Source organism: Manacus candei, unplaced genomic scaffold (assembly GCF_025592945.1).
Source record: "Manacus candei isolate 608988 ecotype Guabito, Panama unplaced genomic scaffold, ASM2559294v1 h1tg000021l, whole genome shotgun sequence".
NCBI lineage: Eukaryota > Metazoa > Chordata > Aves > Passeriformes > Pipridae > Manacus > Manacus candei.
The window spans coordinates 374,284-393,033 of record NW_026138069.1 but is presented as its reverse complement, the minus strand read 5'-3'; the positions used below and the strand labels follow the sequence as shown (position 1 = coordinate 393,033).

The following is an 18,750-nucleotide window of genomic DNA, read 5'->3' as shown; positions in this document are numbered from 1 at the left end:
TTCAGCTGCTGCGCTGCCTGCAGAACAACACCTGGACTGGTGAAGCCCATTGAACCTGAACCTGAACCATTAGGTGCAGAGTTTGCTAATCTGCATGTATTATGCTGCTCCTCTTGAGACATTGGTTATACCTCATTACTAGGTTGGGCAGCAAAATCTATTTTTTCTTTATCTCTAAACTCCACAAAGTTTATACAATCAAGTACTTGTCTGTGTGGGGTCATGGCAACTTGCGAGCCAGATATTGACTGGCCATCGCCACACCAGGATTATGATTGCACCTCTAACCATGGTTGCATGGGACATGCATGTACCCACTAAATGTTTAAATAATGTTCTCCTTAACAATCAAGTCTGATCAGGAGCCAAGTCAAGGCATGTGTTTGAATTGGCTGTTCTCCACTTAGTTTACAGTTGTTGCTCAGCATATGGGGAGAGCCATGTGGTTCAGAAGTGATGGGTTCATCAAATGCAGTGAGCTGTTGCAGTAACACTTGCAAATCAGGCTGGGGCAAGAATTAATTTGGATTTCTGGAAATAAATGTTCTTAATTTAAAAACAAATTAAGTACAAAAATTGATCATCGTGTAAAACTAGTATAAAAATGCCTGTGAGGTAAATGGTGTGGCTCTAAACAGGTCTCTCAGAATTCCCAGGGAATGCTGAAAGCAAAGGGAGTGAGTCACAAGCACATGAGCTGAAAGAAGCTGAAGACGAAATCATGCATCTCTGCTTAATTCCATCACATGATGAGTCCCGGGGCCCTTCATTTAATCAGAGAGCAGAGCAGTGGAGAAACTTCATTCTCACTTTGCAGTGGAGACCAGAGGAGTTACCGTACACAGGCATCGGCCACGCTGCTCCTCCGCTTGCGCTGAGCTGACCCAGGGTCTCCTCTACCATGAGCGGTGTTCTCCACCACCTCGGATTCCTGCTCCTGGCCGAAGCGGTGCTGTGTGCTGCTGCCACACGTGAGTACTTCCTTCACCCCGTCATCTTTCCCTCCCTGCCTCTGTGGGCTCGACCACCAAAGCCAGCGCAGTAACAACGGCTGCTCCTTGCACATGTGGTGGCTGCTGGAGCTGTGCCTGGGCACCAGTAGGTGAGAGCTAGCTCCAGCTCAGGGTTGCCTGGCTCTGGGTAGAAATAGTGCCTGAGCTGGAGAAATATACTGAGTGAGAACTGTTCAGTTATCTATTCCCTGTGCTCTACAGGTACACAGAGCTGACTGGAGCTAAGCCTTGGCTCTTGTCAACAAATTTCTAACAATATTTCCCGTGCTCAAGCACGACTGAAAAGGCAGATGCAGGGTGGATTTCTCACAGTTTGCTCAGCTCAGCTGTAGCTGGGAGAGGCCGGGTCAGAGACAGTGCTCCCCACTGGGATACCCAGACCTGTGGATCCCCAACCCCAACCTCAGGTAGTCCAGTCAAGGAACTAGATTTGCAAGCCATCATAGGTAGGGACTGGGCTGATCTGCTTCTTTCTGGGCTCTCAATTTGACTCCAGTATTGGGATGACTCCCTGAGCTCAGGGCGGGGAATGTAGAAATGGGATTTTCTGCTCAAATTCCAGAATCTACAGTATGAAATTTGAAGACCTTAAAAGCTGAGCATCCATCTAGCCTTGTACTTACCTCCAATGGGAAATAGCAGTGGATGTAGAACTGGGCAAATCAGGCCACTTTGCCAGCTACTGATGATTTACAGGAGCAGAACTGCCTCAGTCAGGTGCAGAGTCATTGTATTTAGCAGATTTTACTAGACTTTCTTCCATTCGTTCATGCACTTGCGTTTTGATTGTAACCCATGTAAATTTTTGGGACACACTACATCCTACCTGCAAGAAATTTCACACCTTAACTGTGCCTTACGTGAAGAAGTATCTTTCATGCGCTTAGAACCTGCTGATTTCATTTGATTCTCCTTAACTTTTTACTCTTAGCTTCTTCCTCTGTGCTGTTCATGATTCTGTTTTTATATTCTCCTCTGTTACCTCTTCTCCAGGCTTCAAGACATAGTCTATTTAGCTGTTCCTCAGCTGGAAAAAAATCTATCCCTTTGTAGCATCCTCACCACCTTTCTCTGCGTTTTTTTTCAGTTCTCTTATACTCTGCTTGAGTCACAGAGAACAGAGCAGCATGCAGTACTCAAGACATGGAAGTATACAATGCTGTAATGCTCATATTTGTTCTTTATCTAGCCTTTTCCTAGTTTTTCAACTACCAATGAGCACTGCATTCAAAACTGTAAAGCTACAAGATCTCATCCCTGAGTTTAGAGCTAGTTTAGAGCCCCTCATTCTCAAAGTAAGGTTACATTTAACTGTGCTGACTTTCATATAGTTTGATTCTTGAGTCATTGAGTTTCACACAGTCCTTCCCTCTATTACTTTAATGCACTGTCTTCAGCAGATTAAAGAACTTTACTGTTTACCTGTTTTCCAGATTATGAATATTTTAAATTATTTTAACAATTTAGAAAACTGGGCACTTATTCATAACTTTTGTTTCATATATCCTAATCCATCATTTATCCATCTGAAATCCTTTATTCTTATCCCATAGTAACTTAATTGCTTTATGTGCCTTCAGCAAGGAACCTCATCAAATGCTCTCTGGAACTCAAGCAGACAGTAGCAGGCAGGTCAGCCTTGTTCCCATGCTCTCTGTTTCTCTCAGCAAAACTCAGAATATGTTTGTGAGAAATGCACTCCTTTTACAGCATATCATATTAATGCATTGTCTGCTAATTCTGTTTTTCACTGCTGTTTCTACCAGTTTCTCCAATTTGAGCCTCAAACATTTTGTAATCCTCTAAATCTTCCCTGGAAGTGTTTTTAAAAACTGTCATCACATTTGCCAATTTTTTTTTTCTCAGTCACTGAAGCACTGTTAAGCAAGATGTTACATGCTACGGTTAATTTATTCCACTCTTGAATAACTTCCATACTTGGGCCACCCTATCTAGACAAATCTGTAATTTTGTTGATTTTTTCTGTAATTGGGTTTTTTGTGCCACACTTCGTTTTGAGGGAGGTTCTCTGTCATTGCAAAGAAAAATTCCAGCACAGAAACCTCCTATGTCCTTTGTGAAAATGTAAACCAATGTATTTGACTATCCTTTTATCTTCCCTGAATGCTTCTTTTGTATCTACATCATCTTTTGGCTCTAGATTTCCCGGCAAGTTTTCCAACTTCCCTTATATTTGAAAAAAAAGAGAAAATTCGTAGTTCTTATGTTTTTGCAAGTTGTTCCTCGAATTCTTTTTGGTCTTGCTTTATTATGTTTCTATACATAACTTTAGAAAGTTTACATTACTGTCTGATGCCAAACATCAGCCTTTATACTTCTAATACACTTTTATGCTCTATATCTGAGTCGTCTTTTTACTGCTGCTGTCCTAACACTGGCTTTTGTTCTCTCTTTCGTGGCTAATACACTATCACAGGGAATACTGAACTTCTCATCTTTGCTACATTTTTCACCAAAATGAAAACCAGAATGAGAAATAAGAAAGTCAATTGGAGTATAAGATCTTTTCTCCTATGACCACCTCACCAAAATTATTACAGTAATCAGCTCCTTGGAGTGTAACATTATTCTGTCTATTTCAAACTGAATTGCTCTAATTTTGGTTATGACCAACATCTGTTCTAGAGTGGTTTTCATTGTTAAAGAAGAAATACATTAAAGTTTCTTTTGCCTTCAAATTCAGCAACTGAAAATCTTCAGTTCCATGTGTTAGAGAAACCAGTGCTTCTGCACTGGCTTTCCTCTTTGTCTTGTTCTGAAGCTTGTAAAATGTTTTATATTCGATTGAACTAAACAAAGCACATCAGGGAGGCAAAAAATGCCTAAGGAGCTTGTGATTTAGAAGCAGTGACCACAGTTATTACCAAAGCTGACCCAGAAAATGAATTCTGAATTCAAGGATTGTTACTGAAAATTCAAAACTAAAAGCATTTATAAAATTAAAAGTGATCCAGATCTTCTTGATGAATTGAGCATTTGGGGAAAAAACAATGATTGAAAAGTTTTGATCTGAGAAAATCAAAACATTTTTACTCATTAAATAATTTTTAGATAAAATCAAAGAGACTGGGAAAAAGAAACTACGAAAAATGTGTAGCCATTTAATTCAAATAAGATGACACATTAATTTAATGACCTAAAATGCAATTGAACTTGATAAGCCTTTCTGAAGTGCTTTTATAGTTGCTAATCTGTTTTTTTCCTGAGCAAAGTTTCTGAAGGACAACATTACCAAACTCTTCTTCTGACCAAGACTGAAAACAATACATCATGTGATACAGGTCATTAAGTAAATACCAGTCATGATGTTATGCTTAGCTCACATCAAAATATATTAAATCTGCAGGAAAGACTTGATTCAAGTGATTTAAGTGAGACTGCAGGGAGTTCCTGTAGGGCAAAAGACTGTGGGAGGTTATGTTTCTAAGTGCAAAATCCGTTCTTTTCCTCAAACCTTTCAGTCCTCAAGACTGGGGAGAGAGCTACCATCATCAGCTCAGAGCTGAGATGGCACTGGCCGAGGGATGTCCTTCCTGCCCAGCAGAAATCTCACTGGGTAATAAAACATAATGAGAAAGCAGCTCCTGCCTCTTCTTCAGCACTGTTTTTTTGGTTCTCCCTTGCAGTAAAATTAGGAGTCACACACCTCTGAAGACTGTGCTTAAACTGGCTACACCTGCTCTGGGCCTTTTCCAAAGCTCGGAGAAATTCCAACACAGCCAGTTAGGTTATGGCACGCAGGGCCATTCTTGCCCTTCTTACAGGTCTCTGCATTTCCCTTGAAGTCATCGAGAACTTTGTTGCACTGGATCTAAATCTCAGAAGCATTCTGCATCAGCTAGCTTTACAAGAAAGCCATGGAAAACAGAAATCCTAGCTTCCTTGATGTTGTGACAGAATGGCACTCCCAGCAGTCACCTTTCCTGCTTAACATGACAGAGTTCTTTAAAGCCTCCAGGCTCTAATGGAACTCTGCCCATGAACCTACATACGTACATATATTTTTATGGCATCCTACAGTGGCTGACGTGTTCCTAGAGGTTACTCGGATATTTACTTCGCTTTTCACTATGTGTTCTTTGCAACAGAAAGAGGAATCCCAGAAGCATGGGAAAAGTTTGAGCCCATCATTTGTAGTAATATGAGAAGAAAGAGGTTATTGATGTTATTTAATATCTGAGCCATTTTTAAGTAATAGGCATGAAGCTAATATGTTATTGTTGTTATATTACAAACACATTGAATTTACTATTCAGCTCTAAATTTCCTTTTCTGGAAATACCAGTTTCTGTTATAATTGGTTCCACCCCTCCCACCCAAACCACTAGCCAACTCACCAGAGGAGCTTCACTGAGCCAAAATTAATTCCTGGCATAACTTACACTAGAGCACAACTCAGACACAGAGTGAATTTATCTCGTTAGCCTTTTACTCATACATTTATTACCAAGCAGGTTGTCAGAAATCAAGCAACCTCTATATAGCCAGCCTGACTGTTGCAGGGTTGTGTCAATTAACATAAACAATTACTCTGATATGGTCAAAATGTTGCAAACCTTTTTATTCTTTCTCTGGAAAGCTTGTAATACTGCAAGTAGGAAAAAAATATCTGTTTGACAGTGGTGGAATTGTCTTTATGTTGATCACAGTTGATGTGTTTATAGCTAAGATGATAAAATTCCCTAACTTTCTACTGGTGAAAAGTTTTCTATCAGTACAAGAATATAATTATAATCAGAAGGCTGTTCAGCACAAGAGCAATATCTTTATAGAGTGTTAGGGAAAATGGCATTACATTACATGTTTGGTTTTCTCTCTAGGGTTTCAAGATGTGCTGAGCTACGGAAGTACTTCTGCCACATCCTACAAGAAGCTACAAGGCTGGTCTAGCGATCAAAATATATGGAACGAAAAGCTTTATCCTTTCTGGGAACAAGGAGATCCCAGATGGAAGGACTGCTGGAAAGGTGATTGCACATATGCATTTCAAAGATACTTAAAAAAATGGCCAGGAAATCCACCTCATTGCATGGTGCAGGTGCTTCAGTACATTTTCATAGGGGCAATATCCACTGCTGCAGAGAACAGCAAATTAGAGACGATTGGCTTTGATACCATTCCCAGTAGGTTGTCTGAGGAAGCAGAACAGTGAGCTATTACATGACTACTAGTCTCAGACATTAATACTTTTTAAGAAGGGCTCTAGGATAGTCCATTATTTGAAACGTGCCCTAGAGGACAGCTAGCTTCAACTGCTACCTCAGTAGGGCACATGGGCTTCAGTTTGACAGCTTTGGCAAAGATCCTGTTTATTATCACCTGGCCTGAGCTGCATCTCTGGGGAGAAACAAAAATTTTCGCCTTTGGAATGTATTGACTCGGGTGTGTAGAAAACTATTCTTAGGTCTATGAAGGAAATTTACGGCAGACCAGTAAGTGATGTGGGGGGATATGATGAGTCCTTCTGTTTGTTTTAAGTTGGGGTTTTCATAAAAGTGCAAGTGACTCAGAAGCACGAAACCCCTTAGAAGCAGAGTAATCAATTAAGCATTTCTCATGTAAATAGTGCACAGTTGATGGTAGCTTCTGCTCTGATGCATCCTTTACTGCAGTGAAGACCCATTTTCTTTTCTACAGGCGGAAGGGTGACAGCCAAATTGGATACTGATAGTCCAGCACTGGTAGGATCCAACGTGACCTTTGTTGTCACTCTCCAGTTTCCTAAGTGCCAGAAGGAAGATAATGATGGCAACATAGTATACCAGAGAAACTGTACCCAGGGTAGGTAATGGCGATTTCCCTGCACTATACACACATCTGCCTGGTGCTAGTGTGAACATACCACGAAGCTTTGAAAGCATCACAGGTGCACCCTATGAACAACAGCCAAGTTGCTTTTAACTCATAACAATACTTGGGCCTACCTAGCCTGTGCCACACGTTTCTTTCCTGAGAAGATCACTGTGGTATTTTTCATGTTCTGCCCCACTATATATAATGACCAGGTAATTTAAGACTGATCATCACTATAAAATTGCCTTCCCAAAACAGTTACATTAATTTGGCTTCCTAACAGAACTATTACTGCTTTTCAGCTCAGGCACAACATTGCACAGTCACACTGTTTTCTTCCAAACTTGCAAAGCTGTAAATTTATAAAACTGGGAAATTTTTTTTCAGTTAGGAATTGTAGAATTCGATAACCATATCTGCATCCTGAAAAACCCTCAAGAAAGAGTAAATCTCATACTCCCACATTTCAAGAATTAAAAAACAAACAAAAAGATTCAAAAGACAAGCAATATTTTCCTCAAAGAATGACCTTCTTTCATCTTATTTACTGTTACATGGAGCAAAAAAACCCTATCATAATTTCAGTGTTTGGAGCTGCTGGATCCAGAATTAAACACGCTGTTGTACCTTTCATGCTCTGAATCCATAAAAGTTCAACAAATTTCTAAATGATCAAAGTAATGTTCATTTCAAGGAATATCAGCAATTTTTTTATCAGCCTAAGTTCTAGTTTTTAACTGTCTATTGTTTTGTTAACAGTTGATATCCATTCTCTACTTAATATCTACTTTGCTGTTTGGGGGAGGAAACTCTCTGTCTATTATTCAGAAAAGAACTGAAATTCATGCTTAAGTTATTAAACAATGTCATAGAAAACTTTTCTGACAAAACAGTCACTTTCTCACAGTGCTTCCATGGCCAATGTTTCTACTTAAAATTTTAGATTCTGCTTGCCAAATACTCAGGTAGCCCCATTAACTTCAGTGAACAGTAGCCCCCTGCATACTCGACCGCAAGATTTTGGGCAAGCAATTTAAATTGTGTCTGCCCCATGAGACAATCAAATTTTTTTAAACTTCTAGATAAAACAACACCAAGATGAAACAATTCAGTGTTTATATTAAAACCAAAACAAAGCAGAGTCTCAGAAAAAAAAATGCACGTCAGTCTAAAAATACTCCTATAACCAGGGGTGCCTGCCTCCTGTTACCTGACCTTCTGCACATTTCTCAGTTGACCAGAACTCATCTTATTTCTACCCTTAGATCCTCCAGCTGCTGAAGATCAGCAAGTCTATGTCTACAACTGGACTGAATGGATTGACAACTGTGTCTGGGAAAACTGCACAAGCAATTACAGTCATAATGTATTCCCAGATGGGAGACCTTTCCCTCACCACCCTGGCTGGAGGAGAAGGAACTTTGTCTACGTGTTTCACACATTTGGTTAGTACCACAACATGTCTTGGTTTGGGTAATGTTGCAAAGCTTATATTCACTTTGTACACTAACTCGTTCATCAAATATGTTTCAATAAAAGTCCTTTCAAAAGGATTCCACCCTCTTGAGTGGAGACACTGAATTCATTTGCCACTTTCCAGAGAGGCCATCAGATCTTTGGTCTGAAAAGCATGGATTACCTGAAGATTCTCTTTAAATCTACATTCACAGTACTACCACTGAAGAATATTAATTTCCCTTCAGTAGTACTCAAAATCCTTTTCTAGGAAAATGGAAGGTCTGAGCAAGTCAGTCAGATGATTTTTTGACTGTTCACTGACACTTCAGACTCTTAAATTTAAGAGAACATAGCGCTGTATATCATCAGTTTAACGGTGCAGCACTTCTTGCCTCTGGGGAGGTGAGAACTGCCACTGACTGTGTGACACTGGTCTGGTCACAGATGCTGATTTTCAGTGTTTCCTGCTCCTGAGTATGTAATGGTTGGGCTATTCCTGCCATTGGCTACGTACTAAATCTTGGGTAAATCCGTATTATTGTCAGTATTGTCAGAGCATGAGTAATAATAATGTTCCAAATTTTATGTAGAGGTGATGATAGTATTTATCTACCTGAATCAGGTCTGTTAAAAAGACAAATAAGCAAATATACACAAATGGTTCTAGGGTGTGAAAAAAAGGATATTATATCTTCTGGCTACACTGAAAGCAAACACAAGATCTCTTAAAAGGCCTGACATCATCCACTACATAACCTTAATGATTTACTGTAGCAATTGCTTTGGAAAGATGTAGATGCTTTGGCAAATTTTTCTTGGATTAGTGAATTTGGGACCTCCTTCTGACAACTTTGAAAAAACACAGCAATAATGAGAGTAAACACATTATAAAAGTACTTAGTCTTCCAAAAACACCTGCCAGATTACTGGAAGAGAATGCTAAACTATTTGTTTTGATTTAGACAATCCAAGATTCTCAGAGATATTGCCTCTCATAAAACAACTTGTGTCTAGGCTGAAGGGGAAAACATAAGGTTCATGTTCTCTTTCAGGTCAGTATTACCAAACAACAGGGCGATCTTCAGCAAAGTTTTCGGTCAACACAGCAAATATCACTCTTGGCAAACATGTGATGGCAGTGTCCATTTACAGGAGAGGGCACTCAGGATACGTTCCAGTTGCGAGAGCAAAAGCCATTTACTCTGTAACAGGTGAGTGTGCTGGAATAAACTGTAAAAAAATACTGCGGGTATTTGTTATTTACATGTCAAAAGAATTCAGCACAAGCATCATCTGACATGAAAAGAGGACATTGGCCCAAGAAAGACTTTAATATGAAAATGGAGTCTCTGGTAAATTGCCTTGAGTAGAGCAAGTTACTCTTGTGTCTAGCTCAGCAGTGACACCTCTACTTTGTAATGAAAAATTACTTATTAAAGGAAATGCAGACTTCCACAGATGTCTCTGATTCCTCATTTGTTCCCATACTTTTCTGGGTAGCTGTTTCCATTCAGTCATCAGATCATAAATTGAATTAAAGTAGAAGCCCGTGTTAAAGATACTAATGTCTCATATTCTGATTGGTGCTGTTCAGGGACTTTGGAGCCATTTGTTGTTTGCAGTCAGGCATCTATGCTTTATTTATTTACTCCTTTTTTTTTTTCCCCTCCAGACAAAATTCCAATATTTGTGAGTATGTTCCAAAAACATGACCGCAACATCTCAGACTCCATTTTTATCAAAGACTCACCAATTACATTTGATGTGACTATCCATGATCCCAGCTACTATCTTAACAACTCTGCCATCTCCTACAAGTGGAACTTCGGAGATGGAAGTGGCTTATTTGTAGCCAGCAGTTCTACCACATCTCACACTTACACTCTGCAAGGAAACTTCACTCTGAATTTAACTGTCCAAGCCATTATTCCTGTGCCCTGCAGGCCAGTAACACCCACGGCACCACCCCCCACCCCAGCAGGTAAGAATTTGTCAAACAACAGTGGCATTTGGAGCTATGCTAAAACTCTAACTTCTGATATTTTAAGTTCATATCTTTAGAAGGTTTACTGTCATCATGAAAGAGCTGCAAGGCTCTGCAAACCCTCCATAACTTGGTTTAGAGACAGAACCAATAGCATAAACTCTTCTATGACTCTACGGCAGGGATCAGTTACACATTTAACACATTACGCGTCCAGTTCTACCACCACAGTGACAGCATACAGGTGTCTCCAGGTGGACATACAGTTCATGTAAATTTGACTGTATAACCCCTACCACACCAGGTCAGCAGATTTTAGCCTTGCATACTCAGGGTCATCTTCTGAAGGCAGATGTAAATTTAAAGTGAGAAAGAGATATTTCAGAACACCCTTGCAAATTCCTTTCTGGATTGCATTAAATTCTTCCCAAAATTAAACGAGATTGGATCGAACTAGAACAACTTAGTCATATTCAAAAATACGGGATTTCCACATGGCTTTAACCCAAAACAACTTTTCCACTTCAAATTTATTGACTATCATATTTCAGAACAACTTTCATCATGTTCAGCATTTGGTTTATGATCTCAGAGGGTTTTAAGGTTTGCAGAAGGCCTGCAGTTTCAGCTATAATACTACTACTCTGAGATTGTAAATGTGGCTATATTTTTCAAATTTCATATTTTTAATATGTGTTTTTGATTCTCACTCAACCAAAATGTTGAGTGAGAATCAAACATGAAAGGAAAGATATAATTTTCGCCACTTCCCCTCTTCATTTTTCCACTAGCTGTAATGTAGAGCAGTTGGAAAATACCAGCTTTTAAAGAAAGCATTTTAAACCTTTTATTGGCCTTTGGATTTCTTATATAGTTGATTTGGGGATTTCAAAGAAGTATTTAATTATGTTACACCTTGTAGTCTCCCTTTTATTTCACAGAGATGGGTGACTAGCAAGGTGGCTTTTAGAGTGAGGTTACCCAGGCCACTCCAGGGTTCTACAACTGGGCACATGTGTTTTCTTTAGGGATTATTGCCATGATCCCATACAGATACAAACACGACTGCTCAGCTGCAAACCAAAGTCACTAATGACCTATGGAATGAAGGCAGTTGGAACATATGGCCATGTTCAGAATACCCCTAAGTAGAGCTTGTTCTAAAGTTGTCTGTCTAATCCTTTTTCCTCAAACAGTAACAACCGGAGCATCTTCTAATTCAGACTCTTCTGCCATTGTTGAGTCAATGGAGGATAATCCTGATGGAGGTTGCCATATTTACAGAAATGGATACTATAGAAGTGGTATCTCTGTCGTAGGTAAGGACATGGTCAACACCTGAACAAAGGAATGGCGCTAACAATGTACAAAAAAGTATGGTAGCAATAGTATTTATTTAGACGACATTTTGTAAATACATGAGACCCACAGTAAGATCCTTCTTACAGACATAGTTGAGAGTTTTAAAGATTAACGTAGAGACATCTAACTGGCTGACTTTAGTTTCTTCGTGCACTCTGCCAGGACCTAGTGGTAGAGGTTATGGTCACTTGGTTTCAGACACAGGAGGCTGGGCTTTGCTCTGGATGCCTGCTGATGGCTGACCCCGTGCTACATGTGGTGTTTCCAGGCACTTGGGCAGGAAAATGGCTGGTAGGGATGTGCACAGTATCACTTCTCTCTATATCATCAGCTTCTGAACCTGCCACCCCAGGAGCATATTGGCTGGGGAGGGGGTTTAAATAAGGTTGAACTGACCTTTGAATGCAGAGAAGTCACATACAGTGGAAAGTGATTTAGTAAAGTAAGTAAGTAAATAATAAAAATGGGGAAAAGAAGCAGAGCAGAAAGGAGCAGCCTCACAGGGAAAGCATTGGAAAAGTTTCTCAACTTTCAAACCGCTCAAGAGGAGTGCTAAGAAGGAGAAGAGGTTATGGAAAACAAGACCTGAACTGAGCATCAGCCAAACACTTGAGGTTCAGTACACACAGGCTTCAGAGCTTGTCATGTGTCCTACCATTGACATGTGTTTCCTCTTCCAGAGGGAATCCTTGAGGTAAATATTATTCAGATGACGAGCATCCAGATGACAGAAAGTCAAGCTGAAAACTCACTGGTTGACTTTGTTGTTACCTGCCAAGGGAGGTAAGTGTGTGAATGAAGTGGTCAGTGTTCTCTCTTTAAAAATAACGAGGTGCTGGAATGCTGTCTGCACTTAGATGCAGCTGCATGAACAAAATTTGGAAACTGCAGTGTTTCTATTTCTTGACTGGAACTAAAGATAATGCAAGCCTCATTTGTAAACTATGGCAACAGAGGTTACTGCCAGGCACTTAGGATTCAGAGCAAATATCGAGTCTCAGTAAAAATAACAGAACTGGAATTGCGGGAAGAAACAATTCTGTATTTTCCTGGCAAGAAAAGATTTTAGCACCTATGTAAAATGGGAATCAGTTTACTGAAATCGTAAAGAAATCTTTCCTTTTTGGACATGATTTTTTGCCACTTATAGTAAGTGGGCATCACCAAGCAAGTTCTTGGATAGGAAAACATTGCACTAATAGTCTTAGCTCCTATTAGATTATAGTTGAGAGGACTAAGTACAAGAATCACCTTGGTAATACAACTGGAAAACAATTATACTCTCTTAAGCTAGTGTTTTCTTTTTTGACATATGATACTACTTACAAGAATCTGCATTCCTTTCTTAATTATGTGTATTAAAGGTAATGGACTTTATAAGTTGATTTGATACAGGTAATTTTGTGATCACCATAAAATGTTAAATGATAAGCAGAACAAGCAGATAACTATACAGATTGTATATATGCATTCTATATAAAATCCACATGTACATATATAAATGTATAGGTATGTAAAAAGTATATATAGTATTAATAAAACACTCTTAAATCACTATACTGCCACTGATGTCAACAGGCACCAGTATAAAACTGGTGTACCAGTGCAATGCGTCTGTGAACCGGGCTAACAGGACTCCACAGATGCAATGTGTTCTCTCCTCCCATCCCAGTCTGCCCACAGATGTCTGCACAGTAGTTTCTGACCCCACTTGCCAGGTGTCCAAGAGTGTGGTATGTGACCCCGTCACCATCAGCGATGAATGTTTACTCACTATCAGGAGATCTTTTGAGGAACCTGGAACATACTGTATAAACATCACCTTGGGTGATGACTCAAGTCAAGCCCTTGCCAGTGCACTGATTTCTGTAAATGGAGGTGAGTCCACACAGAGCAGATGTGGGTTATCTGTGAATAGCTTCTCCCTGTGGTCATTTCACCACAGGGGAAAGAGCACAGGAATATATATGGGGGGGTTTTTTATGCCTGGCGGTCTCAGCTGAGACTGTGCCAGCTTATGTGAGAGTCGATGCAAAGATAAAGAGACAATTATTTCCCTGTGGGAATTTTAGGTGTTAGACCTCGGTTGATTTATGTTTACGATCCAATGAGTAAGGTAATTATGCAAACTTTTCAGTACTACAGAGTATGAACAGTTCTTAAGCCATAATGTATTTTTCTGCAGAAAACTCTGTTGGGCAGAAAAGCAGGTGGGGGACATACCCACACATGGAGAAATAGCAGAAACAGAGAGGAATTCAGCTCACTTGATACAGAATCAAAGTCTGCAGCAGAGTTGGCTGCCCTAGGCCTTCTTTGTATCCCATTAACCTTGACCAGGTTTCTATTTCTACATGAGGATAAGATGAAGCAGGTTCTGGAATGATCTATGTGACATCCATTGACTACAGAGTCTGCCCAGGGTAACTATTTCAGAACAGGAGGTTTATCTTTGTTTGGAGGAGTACTGTACCTTGCTCATAGCTATCCAAACAGTCTTTGACAGAACCAGGTGCTAAACTCAGCCTCAGTCAGAAGTCTAAATGATCATGCTGTCTCTCTGCTCCCACTCCATTGCCCTCCTGACTTCCCATTACAATGTCCTAGTGACTCTTCTGAACTCTTTAATTACTATCAGCTAAGAAACTCACCCTTTGTGGTATTGTTTCACAGTATTTTTGGCTGACTTTACTGAATCTAGGTATAAATTTAACTGTACTCCAACCAGTTCATTATGACTAAGGCCCAATGCCAGAGCTGTAAGTGCATTCTGGCTCCTAAAGATGAAAATAAGCATGCAGAAGGATTTTCCAAAACTGTATTCACAAAGGCCTTCAGCCCAACAAGGCTGGGCTGACTAGGTCTCCTCCAGAGGGCAAAGCTGAGTTGTCCTTTGGGGCTTCCACTATAATCAGAGCAGATTAGCTTCATTTCCTGGGGTGAAAAAGCACCACCTCCTGCCAGTCACTGACCTCCAATGCTTAATGTATTAGAGCTACTTCAGTCCATACAGCAATGAAGTAAAAATGAGATTTTCTTTAGAAAGTCTATCTTGCTGTAAAACAGGCTAACTTTTAATCATTCTGTTTTCTGAACTCTAGGATCATCATACAGAACAACAGAAGGCGTCTTTATCTTCCTTGGCTTGTTGGCAGTTTGTGCCACCATTGGGGCATTTGTCCTTTACAAGTAAGTTGCTAGTTTCTGTGATTAAAAACAGTTCAAGGAACTGTCAAAATATAAAGTTTAAATCAACAAACCAAGTAACTTAAAGTAGCTGTAGCTACATTTTTGTTTCTTTATCATTGCAGTTCACAAACATTTTGGCAAATATTCAAGAAAATGAGATTATTGGCTTAGGCTACAAAACCATTGGAAAATATGCAGATGTTAAGGGTTTTCATCGAAAATTATGTTCTGTACCCATAAGCTACTAATACTAGCAGGCCTGGGAACTGCATGTAAGCAGAAAGCAAACTCAAACTGTGTGATGTGATTTATATATGCAGAGAAACTGAACAAACAGAAATTTAATTTAGCTCTAAAACTCTTACAAGAAGTGTTTGCAAGTGACTGACAGATTGAGAATTAATCACCAAAATTCTTCATTAAATAATTGACAAACTCTTTGGAAAAAAGGTGGCGGGGATGCAAGACAGTAGTTCACAGAAGCACATGTTACTACAATATTAGCTTAGTTGTTTCTCATGAGTCTTTAAGACTGCACCAAGACTCCTGAGCCAAGTGTGTGCTCACCCTTCACAGTCAGTGGTGAGAAACACACACCTCCACAGAGCAACAGCTCTCCACCAAGGAAGGGAACCTTCTCTTTAACCAGGCCCTAATCGCCACTACTGACCAGCCATTAGATGGGATTGGACAGGGAAGGAGGAGAGAGAATGTATGATGAATAAATGATTAATGCTCTTATGCACTGGTCACATGCTAAATGTGGACTTTCATTTAAATGTCTTTTAGCAACTAACTGTGCACATTCCTTGCAGGAGATACAAGCAATACAAGCCTATTGAGAGAAGCGCAGGACAAACAGAGAAGCAGGAGGGACTCACTGCTTACTTCAGCAGTTTCAAAGCTGTTTTCTTCCCTAATAGCACTGAGAGAAATCCTCTGCTGAAGAGTAAACCAGGCATTGTTTAAACCTTTAGTCTAACACCGACTGTTAGATTAAGAACAGAACAGAACTCATATTGAACTGTACTTTAATGGGGCTTTCTTGTTATTAAAAAACAGGGAGTAAGGTGAAAGCACATATAGAGGGAATGATGACTTTTGGGGCTTGGTGCAATTAGAAACATTAAAGTAGTCCTTTGTAGAAAACAAGGAAGTAGTTTTAAGCACTTGCTGTTCTTGCTTGTGATCCAGGATAAACTCTTCTGAATAACTAACTGCCTCCCACTCCCACACACTTATCTGGGTTTTCTTACTTCTAGGTTAACAACCTGCAAAATTAATCATATCTATAATTTGGAAGGGGAAAAAAAAAGGTAAATTTAAAAAAGACAAACCCCCCCCCCCAAAACCAAAACAACAACCAAGCAGCTTGTAAACAGTTTTTATTGCTGCTTACTGCCTTAGCAGAATTCATGTCTTTGCTCGAAAGAGAGACATGGGGGGCAGGCACATGTTATGTCTGTGGAATGAAACGTGCCATGGCCTATTCCCAGGCATTGACACCGAACTGCTGCTGCTGTTATGCTGTTCGGGAGGTCCTAGCACAGGCTTGCCCTAGGCAGTCTAGCTCCCCACCAAGCAAACCCTAGATTCTGGGAACCACCAGAAGGGACAGTTCCCCACTGGGAGTTTGGCAGCTGCCACCCTGTTTTGCAGGGTTCAATATCATGGGCGCAGCTCATTAAATTCCAGTTGGCCTCAGGGCCAGAAAACAGGGTTGGACACATTTAGTTTCCCACTGGACATGGCTACCAGTGCATGAGTCTCACTATAAACTAAACCACAGACACCCGAGCAACAAGATGAGGCCTATCAGCTTGGCTCTCCAAACTTTTACTCTGAGTCCCATGTAAAATCCTGAGATGCAATTGCTGATGCTGTCTTTGTCTCCTTTGTTTCCATTGGTCTTGAGAGACCAGATTGGCACCACCACTCCCCAGAGGGCAGATGTGTGGATATATGCTCTACGTACAGGGATCAGCAGAAGGAGGGGTCTAGCAGGAAGGGGTAGCATTCAACTCCCTTTTCCCCTTCTCTTTTAATTTCTCTCTCTCCTGCTGTAAAGATACAGCAATTTCTGCTTGCTCCTACATCCTTCTTTGACCACTTAATCAAATAAATGAAAACCCCAATATAAACAAAGCACTATGTTCCAGTTTCTGCTTTTGCATGATGCAGCTTAGAAAATATAAACTTAAGCAAAACCAATGTGCCTTGTTCACTCTAGCTGCAATTCTGTGTTAAAAAAACTAACTCCGAGGCTTTTCCCAAGCGATCTGGCTTTGTAGCCACACATGGTCACCACTCAGCATTGTGGCATTTCACAGTGTGAGATCAGCAGCAAACTGCTGAAGGCTTGGCCACTGGATGATGACAAAAGGACAGTATCTTATCTGTAGCAGGGAAAAGGTTGCTAAAGAGCTTTACTGAGATGAGCAAGCAGATCAAAAATGCTTTATAGTTCACGTTCCATAAAAGCCCTGCTGTCAATAGTAAAGGTTATAACCAAAATAGAGGCTGGCAATGACCTTACACAATCCATTTCTAAACACTAATTTCTTTGAAGATCTATATTTCAAGATAGTTACCTTGTTTACTGTGTCCTGAAACATCTCTGACATATGCTGTTTTCAGGCAATATATAAGCATAAACACACTTTCCTACTGTTTTAGCAGATCCATCAAATGCTCATCAGCCTATTTTCTTCTTTTTTTCCCAGGTTTTCCCGTTATTTTAATTCTTTTGCGGCCATTTCAGTTATATTATTAAAAGCAGTGTATTTGCTATTGTTCCGTCTTCCTTATAGTTAACATCCTATTGTCTAACCAGAACTGGGCATCTAAGAATATTTTCTGACTTAAACAGAAAACACATTTTCTGCAAAAATTACTGCCTGAATGTTATGTCCTCTGTTATCAGTCAGGCAGGACTGTAATTTGTATTTTTTGCTCTAGCTTGAGGCAGGACAGGGGGTTATTGGAAAGCTCGAGATGACCTGAAATGAAGCATGAAAACATTACATCTGTCATGTCTTAGGATCAGTGAAGGCTACCACTGACCTAGGCTGTATGCAGAAAGCATCTTGTTTCTGCAAAACATTGCATGTTAGGAGCTCAGAGACATCTTAAGCTTTTGCATAGAAAACAGCTTTCGGGCATATGTTAAGAACTTTTTTATTCTTTAACTTAAGTATACAGAATATATTGCATTATCTCTCTTTAAGTATCATGTCAGACTATTACATTTTTATAGTATGATTTTGCATTTTCAGCTGTAACTTCTATTTCATACATCTTTACTTTTATACAATGGAATTTAACTGCTGCACTGACAAATAAACCATCTAATGATTTTAAAGAGTAGACTTTCTTTGTCTCAGAAAGAAATACTCTGAGATAAGCAACTTGATGAGTTGCCCAATTATTGATCAAAACAGTATCTACCTCCAGAAAACACAACTGGATTTGCTTTACCCTTAGTTCACACCTGGTACTACCAGTGGTTATCTAGCTGATTTTGCAGTCTCCCTTCAAGTGTACTCAGAGCAATGGCACCACAAATCTGAGAAGCAAGACTTTCTCAACAACCAGATGACAGCTACAGAACCCAATTTCAGAACAGATCAGGATACAAATGAATTTCGTGTCCTTCAAAAGGCAAGAACAGCTGACAAACAACATATTTGTGAATGTCAGCAAATGTTACAAGACAGCTTTCAGGCATCCCCTTTGGAGAAATAACATCAAGAATGACATCAAACATAAATGTACATAATTTTTATAGAAAGAACATCTTTTCAAACATGTCATCAAGAGAAACTGAAATATCAGTTCGGTAACAAGTTTGTTAAAAATTACTTTAAAAACTGAACTATTATTTCAAACCATTTGTTTTGTTTCTCCTCCCTTTTCTTCTGGAACATTTTT

At 39.8% G+C, this 18,750-nt stretch overlaps 1 protein-coding gene across 1 annotated transcript; it reads left to right on the top strand.

Moving 5' to 3' along the window:
- Nucleotides 1-18,181, top strand: GPNMB (glycoprotein nmb). The gene is made up of 12 exons (XM_051786069.1): nt 1-73; nt 818-971; nt 5,855-6,001; nt 6,672-6,815; nt 8,093-8,272; nt 9,338-9,496; nt 9,958-10,266; nt 11,466-11,588; nt 12,312-12,414; nt 13,304-13,509; nt 14,733-14,820; nt 15,636-18,181. Exons 2-12 carry the CDS (start codon nt 902-904, stop codon nt 15,787-15,789), a joined length of 1,683 nt encoding a protein of 560 aa, XP_051642029.1. The 5' UTR covers nt 1-73; nt 818-901; the 3' UTR covers nt 15,790-18,181.
- Nucleotides 18,182-18,750: the final 569 nt, after the last annotated feature.